General features: G+C 52.3%; 3 protein-coding genes across 3 annotated transcripts in view; all 3 read left to right on the top strand.

Moving 5' to 3' along the window:
• The window catches only part of FASTKD5 (FAST kinase domains 5), a 488,950-nt gene that overhangs the window by 336,930 nt on the left and 132,310 nt on the right, over nucleotides 1-19,710 (top strand). The gene's annotated exons all lie outside the window — the stretch shown is intronic.
• SNRPB (small nuclear ribonucleoprotein polypeptides B and B1) overlaps nucleotides 2,022-19,710 on the top strand; it is a 350,333-nt gene continuing 332,644 nt past the window's right edge. The window contains exon 1 of the mRNA XM_050745696.1: nucleotides 2,022-2,031. The gene's annotated coding sequence lies outside the window, so the exon portion shown is untranslated. The remainder of the gene's footprint in view (nucleotides 2,032-19,710) is intronic.
• Nucleotides 12,633-19,152, top strand: CPXM1 (carboxypeptidase X, M14 family member 1). The gene is made up of 14 exons (XM_050745665.1): nucleotides 12,633-12,888; nucleotides 14,361-14,522; nucleotides 14,711-14,820; nucleotides 14,957-15,096; nucleotides 15,190-15,280; nucleotides 15,902-16,052; nucleotides 16,150-16,238; nucleotides 16,581-16,704; nucleotides 16,788-16,984; nucleotides 17,070-17,249; nucleotides 17,335-17,632; nucleotides 17,815-17,954; nucleotides 18,587-18,689; nucleotides 18,795-19,152. Exons 1-14 carry the CDS (start codon nucleotides 12,717-12,719, stop codon nucleotides 19,034-19,036), a joined length of 2,199 nt encoding a protein of 732 aa, XP_050601622.1. The 5' UTR covers nucleotides 12,633-12,716; the 3' UTR covers nucleotides 19,037-19,152.

Below are 19,710 nucleotides of genomic sequence, written 5' to 3'. Positions count from 1 at the left end.
CTCAAACTCCTGACCTCAGATGATCCACCTGCCTTGGCCTCCCAAAGTGCTGGGATTACAGGCATAAGCCACCCTGCTTGACCAGAAGGGGAAGATTTTTAAAAATGAAGAGACTCTTCAGAATTGAAGGACATGATTCTCTAGACCATAAGTTTCCACCAATTCACAGCACAATAAGTGAAAAAGGACTAGCTAACACCAAGGCATATAATGAAATTCACATTAGCAGGGATAAAAAGACACTCCTAAGAGCTTCCATCATATAAAAAACCACATACATTGGATCTGAAGCAAGAATGGTATCACACTTCTAAACACCAGTACTCGTAGCTAGAAGACAATAAATGCCCTCAAAATGATTTCCAATACAGAAATGTATATGTCTAAATGATTATTAATTGGGAGGGTAGAATAATGACATTTCAATTATACAAGTTCTCAAAAATTTGACCCTGCATATACCCTTTCTTAGAAAGCTACTGGAGGATGTGCTTCAGCAAAACAAGGAATTAAACTAAGAAAGACAGCAATATGGCATTCAATAAATGAGATTAAACACAGAAAACGGATGATGAGAAAAGCCTGGGATGTCAAATATACTCCCGGGTAAAGAAAGTAACCAACCCAGCCTGAAACCAGAAGATGTGCTCCAGGAGTGATGTCTCCAGAGGAAAATGAAATCAACTGATTATTAGCTATGTTTGGATATATTGAGTAAATGTTCAGTTATATTGGAAGCTTTGGGATTGAATTAATGATTGGTGCCTAGAAAACTAAGCAAATGATAAAAACAAAGTAATTACTAACTCCAGGTAGCACAAAAAGTTAAACATAATATTTATTTATTTATTTATTTATTTTGTTTTGTTTTTTGAGACGGAGTCTTGCTCTGTCCCCCTGGCTGGAGGGCAGTGGCGCGATCTCGGCTCACTGCAAGCTCCCCCTCCCGGGTTCCCGCCATTCTCCTGCCTCAGCCTCCCGAGTAGCTGGGACTACAGGCGCCCGCAACCGCGCCCGGCTAATTTTTTGTATTTTTAGTAGAGACGGGGTTTCACCGTGGTCTCGATCTCCTGACCTTGTGATCCCCCTGCCTCGGCCTCCCAAAGTGCTGAGATTACAGGCGTGAGCCACCACACCCGGCCTAAACATAGTATTTACATAGTCATAACAAAAGCACTGAATATTGATTCCAAATGGTGATTTAGCTTTATGAAGACGGAAGGAGGGAGTGTATGTTTGTGTATCTGGATGTGCGTATTGAGGGGAAGGTGGTAGAAAAACTCCTTTTTTTCATAGCAGAAATCCACAGATAATAACTACGTATAGAAAAATCAAGAAATGCACAGTGGCTCACATCTGTAATCCCAGAACTTCGGGAGGCTGAGGTGGGCAGATCACTTAAGGGCAGGAGATCATCAAGACCAGCCTGGCCAACATGGTGAAACTCCATCTCTACTAAAAATACAAAAATTAACTGGGCATGGTGGCAGGCATCTGTAATCCCAGTTACTTGAGTGGCCAAGGCACAAGGGTCACTTAAGCCTGGGAGGCAGAGGTTGCAGTGAGCTGAGATCTTACCACTGCACTCCAGCCTGGACAACAGAACAAGAAATTGTCTTTTAAAAAAAAAGAAGAAGAAGAAAAGAAAAAAAAAAAGAAAAAAAGGAAGTAACAAGAAATCTAAGCATAGAGAAAAATATAGGAGAAATAACAAAAAGAACTAAAAGTGCTTGGCTTGGGAAAGGCATAGAGCAGAGTCTTCTATTACAAGCCTAAATGTGATTTACCTTTAATACTATATTGTAGCCTGGATGTCTATGGAAAACTGTATGAAGATTTCTCAGATAACTAAACATAGATCTACATTCAATTCAGCAATCTCACTACTGGATATCTACCCAAAGGAAAATAAGTTATTATATCAAAAAGACACCTGAATACATAGTTTATTGCAGCACAGTTCACACTTACAAAGATATGGAACCTATCTAAGTGCCCATCAACTGATGAGTGAATAGAGGGAATGTGGGGTGTGTGTGTGTGTGGAATACTACTCAGCCATAAAAAAGAGTGAAATAATGTCTTTTGGATGGAACTGGAGGTCATTATTCTAAGTGAAGTAACTAAGGAATGGAAAGCCAAATACCATATGTTCTCACTTATGAATGGAAGCTAGGCTGTGGGTTTGCAAAGGCATACAGAATGGTATAATGGACATTGAAGGCTCAGAAGGAGGAGGGTAAGTGGGGGTTGACAGATAAAAAACTACATGTTGCATACAATGTACACTACTTGGGTGATGGGTGCTCTAAAATTTCAGACTTCACCACTGTACAATTCTCCCTTGTAACCAAAAACCGCTTGTACCCCTAAAGCAATTGAAATAAAAATAAAAACTATGTTGTAGCCTGGATAACATAGCGAAATCTTGTCTCTGGAAAAAAAAAATATATGGCTGGGAGCAGTGACTCACACCTGTAATCTCAGCACTTTGGGACGCCCAAGGCGGGCAAATCAGGAAGTCAGGAGATTGAGACCATTCTGGCTAACACAGTAAAACGTCGTCTCTACTAAAAATTTCATGTGCCTCAGCCACTCAAGTAGCTGATGAAATTTTAACACAGTGAAACCCAGTGTCTACTAAAAAATTAGCTGAATGTGGTGGCACGTGCCTATAATCCCAGCTACTTGGGGGGCTGAGGCAGGAGAATCGCTTGAACCCAGGAAGCGGAGGTTGTAGTGAGCCTAGATCACACCACAGCACTCCAGCCTGGCGACACAGTGGGACTTCGTCTCAAAAAAAAAAAAAAAAAAAGGTAGAAATTAGCTGAGCGTGGTGATACGTCCCAGATACTTGGGAGGCTGAGGTGGGAGGATCGCTTGAACCCAGGAGTTCGAGGCTGCAGTGAGCTGTGATCACACCACTGCACTCCAGCCTAGGCTGTGGGAAAGAGAGTTTCCGGGGTGCCAGTTGAGTTAGTCTTCCCTATGTGAGACACCCATGGGAAGTCATGGGCGGCCTCTGAGGAGAAACGTCTCCTTATTGCCTTCATGTCTTTATGCCCCAGAGCATAACCACTCAGCGGCATTCCACAGGTTGCTCAGGCAGATAACACTCCCTTGAAGCAGTGGAGTATACTCAAACATCTTGGCTCCTCCTGAAACCCACTCCCGCCTGTTTAAGTCCTGATAAGTTAAATTTTTTTTTGCTTTTTTTTTTTTTTTCTGAGACGGAGTCTTTCTCTGTTGCCCAGGCTGGAGTGCCGTGGCACGATCTCGGCTCACTGCAAGCTCCGCCTCCTGGGTTCACGCCATTCTCCTGCCTCAGCCTCCCGAGTAGCTGGGACTACAGGCGCCGGCCACCATGCCTGGCTAATTTTTTGTATTTTTAGTAGAGACGGGGTTTCACCGTGTTAGGATGGTCTCGATCTCCTGACTTCGTGATCCGCCCGCCTTGGCCTCACAAAGTGCTGGGATTACAGGCATGAGCCACCACACCCAGCCAGTTAAAGATCTTAAGTAGTTTAGACACTCGCCTTTGCTCAAGGAAATTCATAGAAACCGCCACTACTATACGTCTTATCACATGACTCTCGAGTTCTCCTTCACTGATTAATCCTTTTCCTCATCCCTTCCTCCTCCTCCCATCTGCCCTAAGAACAAAGAGCTTGTAAACCAATAAATTGGGAGGAGCCTGAGAGCTCTGGGCCCTGAGCAAGCCTCCGATGTTCCGGTCCCTCCCGTCCGTGGACTCGCCTTTTAAACGCTTATTCTGCCCCTTTCTAACTCCTTTGTCTCCGCCGGACTCGGGGTACCCGCTAGGTGGTATGGGGCTGTTTTCCTCAACAGAGCAGGACAGTATCTCTTTTTTTTTTTTTTTTTTTTTTTTTTTGAGACGGAGTCTGGCTCTGTCGCCCAGGCTGGAGTGCAGTGGCCGCATCTCCGCTCACTGCAAGCTCCGCCTCCCGGGTTCGCGCAATTCTCCTGCCTCAGCCTCCCGAGCAGCTGGGACTACAGGCGCCCGCCACCTCGCCCGGCTTATTTTTTTTTGTATTTTTAGTAGAGACGGGGTTTCACCGTGTTAGCCAGGATGGTCTCGATCTCCTGACCTCGTGATCCGCCCGTCTCGGCCTCCCAAAGTGCTGGGATTACAGGCTTGAGCCACCGTGCCCGGCCCAGGACAGTATCTCTAAAAAAAACAAAACCAAAACTATATTTTGTAGCATTTTGATAAAAATGACTTAGTTACAAAGAACAAATCAACAGTCATGCTATGGAGATCAGGAATATTCCTTCCCAGGATAAATGAAACGTTATGTGGATATACTCTTGTGGCTTAAGATAAAATTACCAGTGACAGCATCAAATACCAGGGATAAAACTCAGAATGTTGTGAATCTCCTGCATTTCATGTGGAGGTGCTCTAAACCACCACGTAGTGCTTCTCAGCCTTTAACACGCATATGTATCTCCTGGGGTTGAATCCTCTGGGAGTCTTGTTAAAATGCAGATTCTGAGGCCAAGGCGGGAGGATCACAAGGTCAGGAGTTCGAGACCAGCCTGGCCAATATGGTGAAACCCCGTCTCTACTAAAAATACAAAAATTAGCCGGGTGTGGGGCGGACGCCTGCAGTCCTAGCTACTCAGGAGACTGAGGCAGGAGAATTCCTTGAACCCGGGAGGCAGCAATTGCAGTGAGCCGAGATCGGGCCACTGCACTCCAGCCTGGGAGACAGAGCGAGACTCTGTCTCAAAACAAACAAACAAACAAAATGCAGATTCTGATTCAATAGGTCTGGGACAGAGGTGTTTTTGTTTTGTTTTGTTTTGAGACAGAGTCTAGCTCTTTCACCTAGGCTGGAGTGCAGTGGAGCCATCCCAGCTCACTGCAACCTCCACTTCTTGGGTTCAAGCGATTCTCCTGCCTCAGCCTCCCAAGTAGCTGGGATTACAGGCATGCACCACCACGCCCAGCTAAGTTTTGTATTTGTAGTAGAGACAGGGTTTCACTGTGTTGGCCAGGCTGGTCTTGAACTCCTGACCTCAGGTGATCTGCCCAGCCTCAGCCTCCCAAAGTGCTTGGATTACAGGCATGAGCCACTGCACCCAGCCTGTTCTGCATTTCTAACAAGTTCCCAGGGGATGCCACTGCTGCTGGTCTTCTGGTCTTTAACCACACTTTGTGAAGCAAGGCTCTCAAAGACCTTGATGTACGTAGGAGAGAAAGCTGGGGAGGACAGTTATTAGGGGAGAATGGGTGCGTGGGGAGATGCTACCCTGTGCATCCTGGTCCCATGTGAGATTCCACCAATGCTCACCTGCATCACAGGGAGTGAGTTCTGCTTTAGCATCCAGGCACAGGAGATTAGAGGCGCAGGCAGGCAGTAGATTCTACTACTTCATTAGTTGTACTGCTGGACACACAGTTTCCTTTCTTTTCCTTGATACTGTTTTATTCCATCTAAGTATGTAGGAGTAACAGGGCTGTGTTATGCTGTTTTCCCCACCTTTAATTCATCTGATTAATCTAGGAGCCCCCTAAGGCCCCACATTATCTCACTTTATCATCACAGCAACCCTGGGAGAAGGATACGGTTCCCATTTTACGGATGAGGAAACTAAGTCTTAGGGAGGTGAAACTACTGCCCAAGGACAGCCAAACAAAATACATGTCAGAAGTGGGACGTGAAACGAAGCCTGTGTGTTACCAGAGTCAACCTATCCTCTCCCCCTAACCATACCAGGGAGCTGGCAGGAGATTCCTAGCCCACCCTTACATTAAAATCTCTTTTAGGCAGGTGCCACTATCCAGTCCTTTTCAGTTACACCTAGTGAGACCACGAAAGATCTACCTGGGTCCTGGTAGACGAGATCTGGCTATACAGGTACCTGGGTGCAAACCTGCCCCTCTGCCCCAGGAGCTATCACCTCCAGATCCTGATGCTTGTACCTTTGCAGTCCCAGGTAGCCAGTGGCAAGGGCCAGGGGTGGCAGCAGGGCTGGGAGTGGAGAAGAGTGTGAGAAGGTGCTGCCGGGCTCAGGAGACACAGCAGGGAACCAAGGAGTCCTAAGGGTTGCAATAGGGCAGAGGGGCAGGGAGTGCAGAGTGGTGGGAAGGGGAATGGGGGGTGGGTGCAGGAGACATAAGGGGTGGAACATCCTAGCCACACATGGTGGCTCACATCTGTAATCCCAGCACTTTGGGAGGCCGAGGCGGGCGGATCACGAGGTCAGGAAATCGTGACCATCCTGGCTAACATGGTGAAACTCTGTCTCTACTAAAAATACAAAAAATTAGCTGGGTGTGGTGGCGGGTGCCTGCAGTCTCAGTTACTCTGGAGGCTGAGGCAAGAGAATGGCGTGAACCCAGGAGGTGTAGCTTGCAGTGAGCTGAGATCCCGCCACTGCACTCCAGCCTGGGCAACAGAGAGAGACTCCGTCTCAAAAAAAAAAAAAAAAAAAAAAAAGGAAAGGAAAAAAGGTCTGCATCCTGCAGACCTGGCCCCTAAAAGATTGGTGAGAGGGTGCCAGCCACTCCACCCTAGTCACTTTGGGAACTGGTCTTTCAGTTCATGGCCTGCCATGTCCTCTCCTGCAAAACCTGGCACTGTTAGGGAGGTCCTTTCAGCCCTACTTTGTCCCCTCTAACCTTGAATATGTTATACACACACTTTATGAGAGCTGACTAGGGACCAGGTGGCTGTTCTAGGCTCTGAGGTGCAGCTGTGGACATTTGGGTAGAAAGTTCTTCTGGCGGGGTACTTACCTCCTGCTGGGGTGGGGGAAACCTGAACAGCCAACACGTAAGTATAGCAAGATCATCTCAGTGTTGAGTGCCTTTAAGATAATAATTTAAACGGGTGGGAGGATAGAGTGTGTAAAGTGAGAGTTTGTTTTAGTCAGGGTAGTCAGGGAAAGCCTTTGGGAGCAGGTGATGTTGAAAGGAAATCTGACTGAGAAGGCAAACTCCATGCACAAGCGAAAAGGCCAGGCGGCTAGTTGGGCTGGTGCGTGGGAGGAGCAGCTAGAATGCCAGAGTGACTGGAGGGATGGGAGCCAGGGGATAGGGAGGCAGATGGAACGGGAAAGACGTGGGCAGGAAGAACTTGGTCATGAAGACCTTGCAGGTGAACCCACTGGGGACTTAAGCCTGGAGGAACTTGACACAATTTGCCTACTGTGTGGGGAAGGGCTTGGAGGGGGTGGGGGCTTCAGGAGGCTGAGATGTCCCGTTTCTTGTGCCCCCGCCCTTCTTTCCTGAGAAACATGGATGGGTGTGGGGACCAGAGACCTAGAGGTGGCCAGATTGGTCTTTGGCGGAAGGCTTAGCAGCCCTCGGGACCTGTTCTGACTGTGGCCTCCCACCTTCGGGAAGCATCCGCGCCGCCCATCTGCCCCAGGGAGTCCCAGCTGTGCAGCGCTTCCCTTGAATGTCTCTCTGTCCTCCCATCCAGTGCCCGGGATCCGGCAGCGCCGTCGAGGCAGGGCGCCCCGAGGCGGGACCCAGTTGTTCGTGGGCCATGTGGGGTCACTCCCTTTCGGGAGTCCTCTAGCTCTTTACGCTGTGTGAGTGGGGCAGCCCAGACGCCTTGAGGAGCTCCAGGACCGGTGCCTATGAGGTAGTCCCTGCTGGTGGTGGGCCCCAGTCCCAGACTGCAGTGCGCTATTTCTTTCTGGGGTTCGTGTGAGCGTGGGCCGCCAGAATGGTGCCGACAAGCTGATTTTGGGTGATTCTTATCATTTATACAGATAGTGGCCCCGCAAAAACCATTTGCGCAGGGCCCCGCTTACGCCAGATGATTGCCGGCCACTTCTGGGCATCGCTTCTCACTTCTCGTGGGGATGGGAGCATCTCCCTGGAGGGCCCTTTGCAAAGGCCAAGCGCTGGCCAAAGGCACACCACTGGACGCATTTCCTTCCTTCTGGGGAGATAACCAGAAATGGAGGATCCAAAGGGGGTCCTGGAGGGAGGACGGAAAGGGCATCTCGGGATCTGGGCAGCCTCAGGGCTGCCGGCTCCCCGAGGAGAATAAGAGTTGGGGGCGAGGAGCTGGAGGGGAGGTCAGGGCGCGCGTCAAGCCTTGGCTTCTCCACCCTAGCCCCAGCCCGCGGGCTATCGCTCCGGCTTCTCTCTCCGGGTTATGTAACCCCGGGACGGGACGTGGCAGCTGGGTGAGTGAGGGAAGGAGTAGGGGAGGGAAGGGAAAGGAGAGGAGGGGCGGGGCCGGGGTTGGTGATGGTGGTGGGAAGCGCCGTCACGCCGCCTCTTTTTGGGCCCCTTGAGTTGTCTTTCAGGAGGATTCCGGGACCAGCCCTCTCCCCAGGCGCCGGGTCGGCCCCCAGCCCCGCCCGCCGCCTCATTTTCTCTTCACTCTTTTCCCTCTTCTGTCCCACCTGCCCTGCCAGGGGGCCTCTGGCTCTGGATAGCTTTTCCTCTCGGGTTGTAGTTTCCTTCCCAAAGTTCTCAGGTTTGCTACCTCGCCCAAGTCAATTAGCCGCTCTAAGCCTCAGTTTACCAGTTTGTAAAATGGAGTTTGATTGAGAGGCCACGTGCAAAAGTCTTGGCATAGCACATGGTACAAAGTAGATGCCTGCTGCGGGCTGAGGGCATCAAGGGGCTAAGTGAAATGGTATGTGCCAGGCGGGGTGTCAGAGCCCCGGCAGCGCAGCTAGGAGTGGTTGGCTCCCGGGTGGTAAAAGAATTTACCAATAGCAGTATAGGTTTGAAAAGTTTTATTAGATGGAAAGAACTCCGCAGCAGAGCACAGCAGGGCGCTTCAACAAGAGAGGCCTGAGTTCACTTGCAGGGAACTGAAGGGTAATTTTGACCACATTAGTCATGTAAGTCATAGTAAATGATATTCTGAGTTCCTCAGATAAGGGGCTTTGCCTCCTGATGGTCTGCTTGATGACCACCAGGTGATCCTTGCTCTTCTCATTTTCCCGCTGATAAATATTTTGGGCAAATCTTTGACCCTTTGTATTTCTCCATGCCCATGTCTACTTGTCTGTTAGGATCCCAAGAAAGGGAAAATGGCACAGTGAAGAGGGCTGCCCAGTCTCTCTGGCTACTTCCTGCTGAAAAGGGGCGTTGAAAGGATTAGTTGCATTTTTTCCTTTCCTGCTTTCTGTCATGAAGGGAATGGAGGGTCATGAAAAACTTGTTCGTGGAGGGAAGGCCAGATTCCAGAAAGAGGACCCATGAAAATGGAAGTTGCTGTTGCAGGCTGGTATTGGGATTGCATAGTCATCTGTAGGTGGAATCATTATAAGCTGGAAGATATAAGCGTTAAAAGGCAGGAATTACGGGCATGCACCTCTGTGCCCACAAATTTTTGTGTTTTTAGTAGAGACAGGGTCTCACCATGTTGGCCAGGCTGGTCTCCAACTCCTGACCTCAGGTCATCAGCCTGCCTTACCTTGGTCTCCCAAAGTACTAGGATTACAGGCATGAGCCACCACATCTGGCCCCGGGGTTTCAATTTGTGTATTTATGCATGGCCTCCACCAGTCTAGCTTGGAAAAGGGCAGGGCTTTGGGATAGTTCCATACATACAAAATTATTATTTCTTTTTATGTTATTTTATTTGAGACGGAATTTTGCTCTTGTTGCCCAGGCTGGAGTGCAGTGGTGCAATCTCAACTCACCGCAACTTCCGCCTCCCAGGTTCAAATGATTCTCCTGCCTCAGCCTCCGGAGTAACTGGGATTACAGGCATGCACCACCATGCCTGGTTAATTTTGTATTTTTAGTAGAGGTGGGGTTTCTCCATGTTGGCTAGGCTGGTCTCAAACTTCCGACCTCAGGTGACCCACCCGCCTCAGCCTCCCAAAGTGCTGGGATTACAGGTGTGCGCCACCACGCCCAGCTATTGTTTCTTATAATTAGAAAACTTAACAGGTTTTATTACATATTTTTTTCATTCCTTCCAACGGAGAAGTTACCACATGATCCTATCTACCCCTACCTCTGTTTGGGCTAGCATTGGCGGCCTGGTATTGCCAATAGGTTCTGTGCTGGGGATAGCTTCTGCCCAGTTCTGTTATTAGGATTGGGAGCATGAGTTTCATCTGCCCACGCTAAAGACTACATGTGTGATTTTTTTTTTTTTTTTTGAGTGTGTGAACAGCAGGTAGTTAATACCACAAATACATCTTGCCAGGTTAAATCAAAGGTGACAGTTAAAGTCCGAAATTCTTGAATGAACTTAGAGGGATCCTGACTAAATGAACCAACTTGGATTGAATTTGCAAAAGATCAGACATGATCAGAAAAGGGACATGAACTCAACTTGTTCCCAAATCTTCATTAGCCATCTCAGCAAGAGGCAAAGTATTTTGGGGATTTCTCTGAGGACTCTGTGCTGGTAGCATGTGTGACTCCCCTGAGAGTATGTGAAGGGGAGAAAGTATATGGGTATGTGGGTGGGAGATTGACTAGAGAATGGAGCAGATGGAGAGGGTGTAGGTGAAGAGTGAGCAGGTTGAGGAGGGTATAATAGGCAAAAGGAAGGATCATCTAAGACATCAGAATCGGGGAGGGAGGAAGTTCCTTGGAAGCATACATGACAATTTTTATGTAATTTTGGGTTTGGGTTTGGGGGTAAAGCAAAAAAGACCTGAACATATGGGACTTCTGAATCCTTTCCAAGGTTCCGGCAAAAAATCAGTTAAGTTGTAAAATAACATTGCAATCCAAAGTTTCATTAATTGGCCAAATTGATTGATTAGGGAGCTTGTATTGAACCCAAGCAATATTACAAACAAAGTATTTGCTTTTTAAAATCTTATTTATTTTTTATTTTTATTTTTTGAGACGGAGTCTTGCTTTGTTGCCCAGGCTGGAGTGCAGTGGCGCCATCTTGGCTCACTGCAACCTCCACCTCCTGTGTTCAAGTGATTCTCCTGCTTCGGCCTCCGGAGTAGCTGGAATTACAGGCACTCATCACCACGCCCAGCTAACTTTTGTATTTTTTTTTTCTTTAGACATTGTTTCACTCTTTCGCCCAGACTGGAGTGAAGTGGCATTCCAGTTGGCCCGCTGCAACCTCCGTCCCCAGGTTCAAGCGATTCTCCTGCCTCAGCCTCCGGAGTAACCGAGATTATAAGTGCCCGCCACCGCGGCCGGCTAATTTTTTTTTTTTTTTTTTCTGTATTTTTAGTAGAGACAGGGTTTCGCCATGTTGGCCAGGCTGATCTCGAACTCCTGACCTCAGGTGACCCACCCGCCTCGGCCTCCCAATTTGCTAGGATTACAGGTGTGAGTCACTGTGCCCAGCCAATTTTTGTATTTTTAGTAGAGTCGGGGTTTTGCCATGTTGGTCAGGCTGGTCTTGAACTCCAGACCTCAGGTGATCTGCCTGCCTTGGCCTCCCAAAGTGCTGGGGTTACAGGCATAAGCCATTGTGCTCAGCCTTATATGCTTATTTTTAAGAGTTTGTGGGTCAAAATGAGACCAATGGGACTATTTTTAAGGAGGCAATCCAAGGACGAGTTGGATGGAACTGAATTAATTGAACCCATGTTGGGTTTAGACAAGGAACTACAAGATCCCTGAGGCATCCCTGTGTAGAATTGAGATCAACCGCTTCCAGGACAAGGCTTATGGAGTGTTAAAATGAAAGTGCCTTGCCACTTTGACAGGCAATAGCTCTTTCGTCTTGGCCTTGGGGTAACACTGGGGGATGGCCCTTGGCCAGAAACTGTCAATTGCCAAGCTGAGAACTCAAGCTGGTTCACTGGCAGTCCGAAAACAGAAAAGAGCCCTAGCCAGTCCCTCATCCCTAAGGGCAAGGACAGCCAGGTATCCCTTCTCTAGGGCTTCAGGATCCCACCGAAGAGCTGCGTCCGCGGGGACCGTCAGTTCCCCAAAGAGTAAAGAATCAGACCGTGGAAGGAAACAGAGAAAAAGGAAGAGGGAAATCCCAGTGGAGTCCCCGTATGGGCCACCAAGATGCCAGGCGAGGTGTCAGAGCTCCGGAACCGGGGAGTGGTTGGCTCCCGGGTGGTAAAATAACTTATCAACAACAGTATAGGTCTGAAAAGGAAAGTTTTATTAAATGGAAAGGACGCTGCAGCAGAGCGCAGTGGGCGCTTCAGCAAGAGAGGACTGAGCTCCCTGCGGGGAACTGCAGGGTAATTTGGACCACATTAGTCACTTAGGTCATGGTAAATGGTTACATTTGTCTATATTTTGGTGCCTTGATGTCAGCAAAGGTTGCACAATGGGTCTTAACGTGCACGCATTACGGAAATGTACAGACATTCCAGTTACTTATAAATTCTTGGGAAGGAAGCTTGGCACCAGATGTGGCTTTAGACAATAGAGAAGTGTCATGCTGAATTCCTCAGATAAGGGGCTTTGCCTCCTATTAGTCGGCTTGATGGCCACCAGGTGATCTTTGGTTTCTTCAGTGTGGCTTTGTAGACTGTAAAGGCGCAGCGCGCCAGTGAGGCTGGTTAGCCCCAGACGGCCGAGAGGAAGGGCAGAGTCGGCGGTCCCGAGACCTGGGGCGGCCCCTTGGAGGTCAGCCCCGCTCGCTCCTCCCGGCCCTCTCCTCCTCTCGGAGGTCCGAGGCGGGCAGCGGGCTGTGGGCGGGCAGGAGGCTGCGGAGGGGCGGGGGGCAGGAAGGGGCGGGGGGCTCGGCGCATTCGGCAGGAAGAGACCGACCCACCACCCGCCGCGGCCCGCGCGCCCCTTCCACTGAATCCCCGCCATGTGGGGGCTCCTGCTCGCCCTGGCCGCCTTCGCGCCGGCCGTCGGCCCGGCTCTGGGGGCGCCCAGGAACTCGGTGCTGGACCTCGCACAGCCCGCGACCACCAAGGTCCCAGGCTCGATCCCGGCCCGGAACAGCAGCCTGGCACAGCTGCCCGCGGAGACGGCTAACGGTGAGTTCCACGACCGCGGGTCCGCTCCCCCGCAAGCCGACTGCCCGGCTCCCCTGCCCCGTCGGGCGACCCTTCCCTAACATACGCGGGCACACGCACACTCACACCCCCACACACGTACACTCACACTCATCCCACACGCATACTCGCACCCACACGCGCACTCACACTCACATGCACATTCACACACGCATACACGCACGCGCGCGCGCACACACACATACACACTCACACTAACAGTGCACACACACACTCACACTCACACTCCCTCAACTCCCTGCTGGGAGCAATGGCTGCTGACTCGGCAGCCCCGGTTCCCTGCCAGACCTAGTCAGCAGTCCCAGGACAGGCGCCAGTGGGATGCTGCCTCTTCCAAGCCCCAAAACTTCCCTTTTCACCAAAGACGAAACAGGCCAGAACCGGCAGGAGGGGAGACAGAGGGGTAAAAGCTCTCAAGGTGTAGAGCAAGACTGTGTAGGAGAGAGTTTGAAGGCGAGGGCTGGAGAGAAAGAACAAAAGGAAAGAAGGGAGAGCCCCTCGCTGAGGCTGCCGGGAGGATGGGGCAGAGCCGGAGAGGAAGGCAGCCTGACTTCCCAGCTTTCCAGATGTGGAATAGGAGTGGAGGAGCGCAAGCGGATGGCACTCAGGGGCTTCTAGAGGAGGCAAGTGGAAGTAGGCCTTGAAGGGTGATGTCAGGAGAGTCTGGAGAGAGAGAGAGAGAGAGAGAGACAGACCGACAGACAGACCGAGGAGGAAGCGGCGGGCAAAGGCACAGGGGCACCAGATGCAGAAATGAGCAGCCTGTTCTGGAGGCAGCTGTGGAGCTTCGATGGGTACCCCCAACGCCTGCCCTGTGCAGAGCCTTGTGCTAAAGGGCAGGCGGGCAGGCTGGTGGGCAGGTGGGCAGGCCCAGCCCTGAAAACCTCAGCACCCAGGCAGACATGGATTCCAGGACAGGCCATCTGAACCCAGAGGGCAGACACAACAATGGAAGCGGCACAGGGGTTTTGGGGCACGATGCTGAGTCTGGAGCTAAGAAAGCCTCCTTGGAAAGGCATCTGGGCTGAGATGCAAACGAAGAATGGGAATTAGGTGAAAAAAATCAGAGGCGAGGGGTAGCATTACAGGGGAGGGGATAGCTAGTGCAGAGACCTGGAGGTAAACTGGCAGACTCAGCTCTTTGGAGCAACCAAACAGTTTCTAGAGGCTGGGTGCAGCTCTCCATTGGATTAGAGGTTCAGAGGGAGGCTGGCCAAGCATGTAGTCACATCAGGGAGGAGAAGGAGGAGCCAAGGAAGTGACTGGAGAGGCAGGTTGGGGTCAGATTGCAGGCCTTTGATGTCATGTGAAGGCTGTTAGATCCTGGCCCTGTGGCCTGCTGTGGGCTCTCATGTCTTCTTGGGCTGGCGGATCTTTCCATCCGGGGTTTCACCATTCTTCCTTTCCCCATGCTGTGCCTCTCGGACCCCAAGGGACCTCAGAACAGCATGTCCGGATTCGAATCATCAAGAAGAAAAAGGTCATTATGAAGAAGCGGAAGAAGCTAACTCGCCCCACCCCCCTGGTGACTGCCAGGCCCCTTGTGACCCCCACTCCAGCAGGGACCCTCAACCCCGCTGAGAAACAAGAAACAGGTACTTCCTCTCCAGGGGCCCAGCCCAGACTTGCAGCCCCTAGGGCACTTTACCAACACAGCTCTTGGTCTCATGGGCACCAGCATGCCCCTTGCTTGCCTAGCACAGGAGCAAGCTTAGGCTCAGCTTCCCATCTTCCCTGGCTACCCTCCCTCTGGTCCTGTCTCACTGCTCTATCCCCGCCCCAGGCTGTCCTCCTTTGGGTCTAGAGTCCCTGCGAGTTTCAGATAGCCGGCTTGAGGCATCCAGCAGCCAGTCCTTTGGTCTTGGACCACACCGAGGACGGCTCAACATTCAGGTCAGTAATCCTGGCTCAGTGTCATGGTCTCAGGGTAGGGAAGGCAGCCCCTGGGAGCGTCTCTCCTGCCTCCTGTCTGTCCTGGCCTGCCCCACTCTGTCCACCTGAGCCTGACCGCCATGTCCTGTGTCTGTAGTCAGGCCTGGAGGATGGCGATCTATATGATGGAGCCTGGTGTGCTGAGGAGCAGGACACTGATCCGTGGTTTCAGGTGGACGCTGGGCACCCCACCCGCTTCTCGGGTGTTATCACACAGGGCAGGAACTCTGTCTGGAGGTGAGGCAGACTAACCCTAGGTCAGGAGGTCACAGAAGGACTGGGGTGGGAGTCCTGGGGGCACTGATGATCTCTCTCCACCTCTCCTGCCAGGTATGACTGGGTCACATCATACAAGGTCCAGTTTAGCAATGACAGTCGGACCTGGTGGGGAAGTAGGAACCACAGCAGTGGGATGGATGCGGTGAGTGGCCCCACTGTGACTGGACCCTCCATCCTGGGAGTTGGGCACCCAGTCCAGGCTAGGCTGAGGCTCCTCTGAGGACAAGGAATAGATGCCTGCTTGGGCTTCCAGGAGGGTGGGGCTTGTTGTCAGGAGGGTGGCACACAGCAGGCACCATTGGGAGCCAGCTGCTTTAGGACATGCCCACATCCTCCCCAGATAATGCCACCACAGGGTGGGTGCTACTTCATGGTACAGCTTCCTCCTGGCATGCCCCTTCTGGCACAGGGCCACTCGTCCACATCACTTCTTGCCTCCTCGTGGTTCTGACTTCCGTGTCTCATGGACATCTTTTTACCCCAGGCTACAATGTGGAGTCCTGGCCAGCTCTAGGATTGGTTTCCCCTGAGTCACGTGGCCAAACTGGTCTAATGAACTGTGTCCAACCCAGAGAGCAGAGCTGCCTAGGGCTGCCCATTGGCAGGGGCTGTGGGCCGGGGTCTGTGATGCACAGTACAAGTCTCTAGCTGAGCCCACTAAGGTGGGGAGACAGTGAGCTTGGAGGCCTGAGCTCGTTCCCTGGGTCCTGGGTCAGGCTTCTGGGGTTTGAGCAGCCACAACAGAGAACTTGGCTGCCCCCAGGTATTTCCTGCCAATTCAGACCCAGAAACTCCAGTGCTGAACCTCCTGCCGGAGCCCCAGGTGGCCCGCTTCATTCGCCTGCTGCCCCAGACCTGGCTCCAGGGAGGCACACCTTGCCTCCGGGCAGAGATCCTGGCCTGCCCAGTCTCAGGTGGGCAGTCAGGCCAGGACTGGTTGGGCAGGGCCTGGATGCAGGGTGCATCCTTCACTGTGGACATACCCTTTACCATAAACTCAACCTCCACCAGACCCCAATGACCTATTCCTTGAGGCCTCTGCACCGGGATCCTCTGACCCTCTAGACTTTCGGCATCACAATTACAAGGCCATGAGGAAGGTCAGATATAACCCCTATGACCTGGGAAGGAGGACCCACCCATCTCATGTCCCCTTCCCACCGGGGCATAACCTGCTGTGACTGTGCTTGTTTGCCCCCGCCGCCTCCTGATGTCTCAACCTTCTCTCCTGTGGACCCCTAAGCTCTGTCCCACTTTCCCTTATTATGGTGCCTCCCCTGTCCTGCCCCTTCCTCCCGGCTCTGCTGCCGCTCCCCTCCTGTGCCATGATGGGATGCCCCCTCTGTGCCCTCGCTGACTTTTTAAGTCTTTCCATGGCACACGTGATCTGCCCTGGGCGTACCCCTCCCATGCCTCATGCCATGCTACACTGTGCCCGCCAGCTGATGAAGCAGGTCCACGAGCAATGCCCCAACATCACCCGCATCTACAGCATCGGGAAGAGCTACCAGGGCCTGAAGCTGTATGTGATGGAAATGTCGGACCAGCCTGGGGAGCATGAGCTGGGTACTGGCAAGGGGAGTGGGGAGAGGTAGGCACAGGGCAGGGCCCCAGGCATGAGCCCGCTGCAAGCCCCCATGTGTCCCCAGGGGAGCCTGAGGTACGCTACGTGGCCGGCATGCATGGGAATGAGGCCCTGGGGCGGGAGTTGCTTCTGCTCCTGATGCAGTTCCTGTGCCATGAGTTCCTGCGAGGGAACCCACGGGTGACCCGGCTGCTCACTGAGATGCGCATTCACCTGCTGCCCTCCATGAACCCTGATGGCTATGAGATTGCCTACCACCGGGTAGGCCACCCAGCACGAGGGTCACTCTGTCCTTCTGCCCTGGTGCCTGGACCTGCTCGGCTTGAACAAGCCCCTTCCCTGGCAGGGCTCAGAGCTGGTGGGCTGGGCCGAGGGCCGCTGGAACAACCAGAGCATTGACCTTAACCATAATTTTGCTGACCTCAACACACCACTGTGGGAAGCACAGGACGATGGGAAGGTGCCCCACATCGTCCCCAACCATCACCTCCCATTGCCTACTTACTACACCCTGCCCAATGCCACCGTGAGTATTCTTAAGGCAGCGGTGGAGGGCTGTGGGGGGTGGACCTTGTCTCTGTCTCCTGCCCCTCCTGACCTGCCCCATCCAGGTGGCTCCTGAAACACGGGCAGTAATCAAGTGGATGAAGCGGATCCCCTTTGTGCTAAGTGCCAACCTCCACGGCGGGGAGCTCGTGGTGTCCTACCCATTCGACATGACTCGCACCCCGTGGGCTGCCCGCGAACTCACACCCACACCAGATGATGCTGTGTTTCGCTGGCTCAGCACTGTCTATGCTGGCAGTAATCTGGCCATGCAGGACACCAGCCGCCGACCCTGCCACAGCCAGGACTTCTCCGTGCACGGCAACATCATCAACGGGGCTGACTGGCACACAGTCCCCGGGAGTATGTGCCTGAGGGTGGAGTTAGCCCTGGCCCCGTAGCCCCTGCCCGGATAAGACAGCCTGCGGTTGCGTACAGTGCTGGCATCAGTTCCCACCCTGAAGTGTCCCTCAGAGAAGGGAGGGTAGCGGGAAGATGGGACTGCATCCTGCCTGCTTAGGCACCAGTGTCTGTGGTACCCTTAGGCATGAATGACTTCAGCTACCTACACACCAACTGCTTTGAGGTCACTGTGGAGCTGTCCTGTGACAAGTTCCCTCATGAGAATGAACTGCCCCAGGAGTGGGAGAACAACAAAGACGCCCTCCTCACCTACCTGGAGCAGGTCGGCTCTGCGTCCCAGTCCCCAGCCTGCCTGAATCACCCCTGCTATCCATTTAGCCTACAGCTCCTACCAGGGGTTGTTCTAAGGTCCAGCTGAGCATTCAGACTCACAAGATGCCATGGGCCATGCTTGGTATCAGATTGTCTTGGAAGCACACGGGACAGGAAGTGCAGTTGGCTGGCAGCGTGGCACCGTGTTAGAGCCGGTGGGAGGAGCCTCCATTGCAGTCTAGGTGGTGGTCCATGGCGCTGCCCCAGAGCTGTCCTCAGGAGAGATGCATGTGAGGCAGGTGCAGGAGCTGTCCTGGCATAGAAGCTTCATGTTCCATGGAGCTCATAACCCTTGTAATGGCTCCATAAGCAGAGCTTCCAAAGCTTCTACCAAAGACAAGCCTAATAACCTGGGAAAGCCTAAGGATAGATAAGCCTTCTTACCAGGTATTTATCGTTTTCTTAGTCCAGATGTGATTTATCAATCAAGATTTCTTTTTTTTTCCCAGAAGTATTGTCACCTAGGCACATAGTAGACCTACCACTTTGATCAGGTTTGCAGGGCAACAGAGCCAGCAAGTTAACTAAATGTCACGTTCTCCTGCAGAAGGGGAAGGGCTCTGATAACCTTTTCCCACACAGGTGCGCATGGGCATTGCAGGAGTGGTGCGGGACAAGGACACGGAGCTTGGGATTGCTGATGCTGTCATTGCCGTGGATGGGATTAACCATGATGTGACAACGGGTGTGTTTGACTGGGAGGGCAAGGGAAGGGGCTGGAGGGCTGGAGGCCCAGGAAGAAGCAAAGGATCATTGATTGGGTCCTGATCATGTCCTTCACTCTCCTCAGCGTGGGGCGGGGATTATTGGCGTCTGCTGACCCCAGGGGACTACATGGTGACTGCCAGTGCCGAGGGCTACCATTCAGTGACACGGAACTGTCGGGTCACCTTTGAAGAGGGCCCCTTCCCCTGCAATTTCGTGCTCACCAAGACTCCCAAACAGAGACTGCGCGAGCTGCTGGCAGCTGGGGCCAAGGTGCCCCCAGACCTTCGCAGGCGCCTGGAGCGGCTAAGGGGACAGAAGGATTGATACCTGCGGTTTAAGAGCCCTAGGGCAGGCTGGACCTGTCAAGACGGGAAGGGGAAGAGTAGAGAGGGAGGGACAAAGTGAGGAAAAGGTGCTCATTAAAGCTACCGGGCACCTTAGCTCATCTTCGTGTTGTCTCTATGCCCCAGGTCCTCCCCCTGGGATGGGCCTCAGTTCCTATTCTGCACACTTGCACACTCTCATCCATTGGCTTCTGGACACATTGTGTGAAAAGAGGATCCCACCTGGGCTCTTCTTGAACCAAGGACCTGGCAGAGCAACTCATTTCTGCTGATCAGCTTCTGCTACAGGTACCATTACGGTGCTGCCAGGCATTCTGTAAGCGCCTGCTCATTGCCAGGTGTGCAAGGAATCAGGATCAGCAGTGCCTGCACTCAAACTCCTGGGGCTCCTAGTCAAGGGAAAGGACAGTTCAGTATATTATGAGGCATGCTAGGGTGGAGGCCCGGTGCCGTGGGAGTGCAGGGGAGCTGCACACGTGAAATACAGCACTGCAGATCAACAGGACTCGGCAGTGAAGGATGCAGTAGAGGTAGTGGCTCTAGAAGTTCAGGCGGGAGTTGGGCAGGGTGTGGAGTATGGATAGGGATGGCTCCAAGGAGGAGGGTTGGCCAAAGGTGGGTCAGCTGAGAACATTTGAATTTGCTTCAGCCATT

This window comes from Macaca thibetana, chromosome 10 (genome assembly GCF_024542745.1).
Source record: "Macaca thibetana thibetana isolate TM-01 chromosome 10, ASM2454274v1, whole genome shotgun sequence".
Classification (NCBI taxonomy): Eukaryota; Metazoa; Chordata; class Mammalia; order Primates; family Cercopithecidae; genus Macaca; species Macaca thibetana.
This window is presented reverse-complemented; position numbering and strand designations above follow the sequence as displayed.

Excerpts from the sequence above, each read along its gene's own strand:
- CPXM1 (XM_050745665.1), top strand. The coding sequence starts at position 12,717 with ATGTGGGGGCTCCTGCTCGCCCTGGCCGCCTTCGCGCCGGCCGTCGGC. Across the intron at positions 15,281-15,901 it reads ACAGCAGTGGGATGGATGCG|GTATTTCCTGCCAATTCAGA; the intron begins GTGAGTGGCCCC and ends GGCTGCCCCCAG. Across the intron at positions 16,053-16,149 it reads CCTGGCCTGCCCAGTCTCAG|ACCCCAATGACCTATTCCTT; the intron begins GTGGGCAGTCAG and ends AACCTCCACCAG.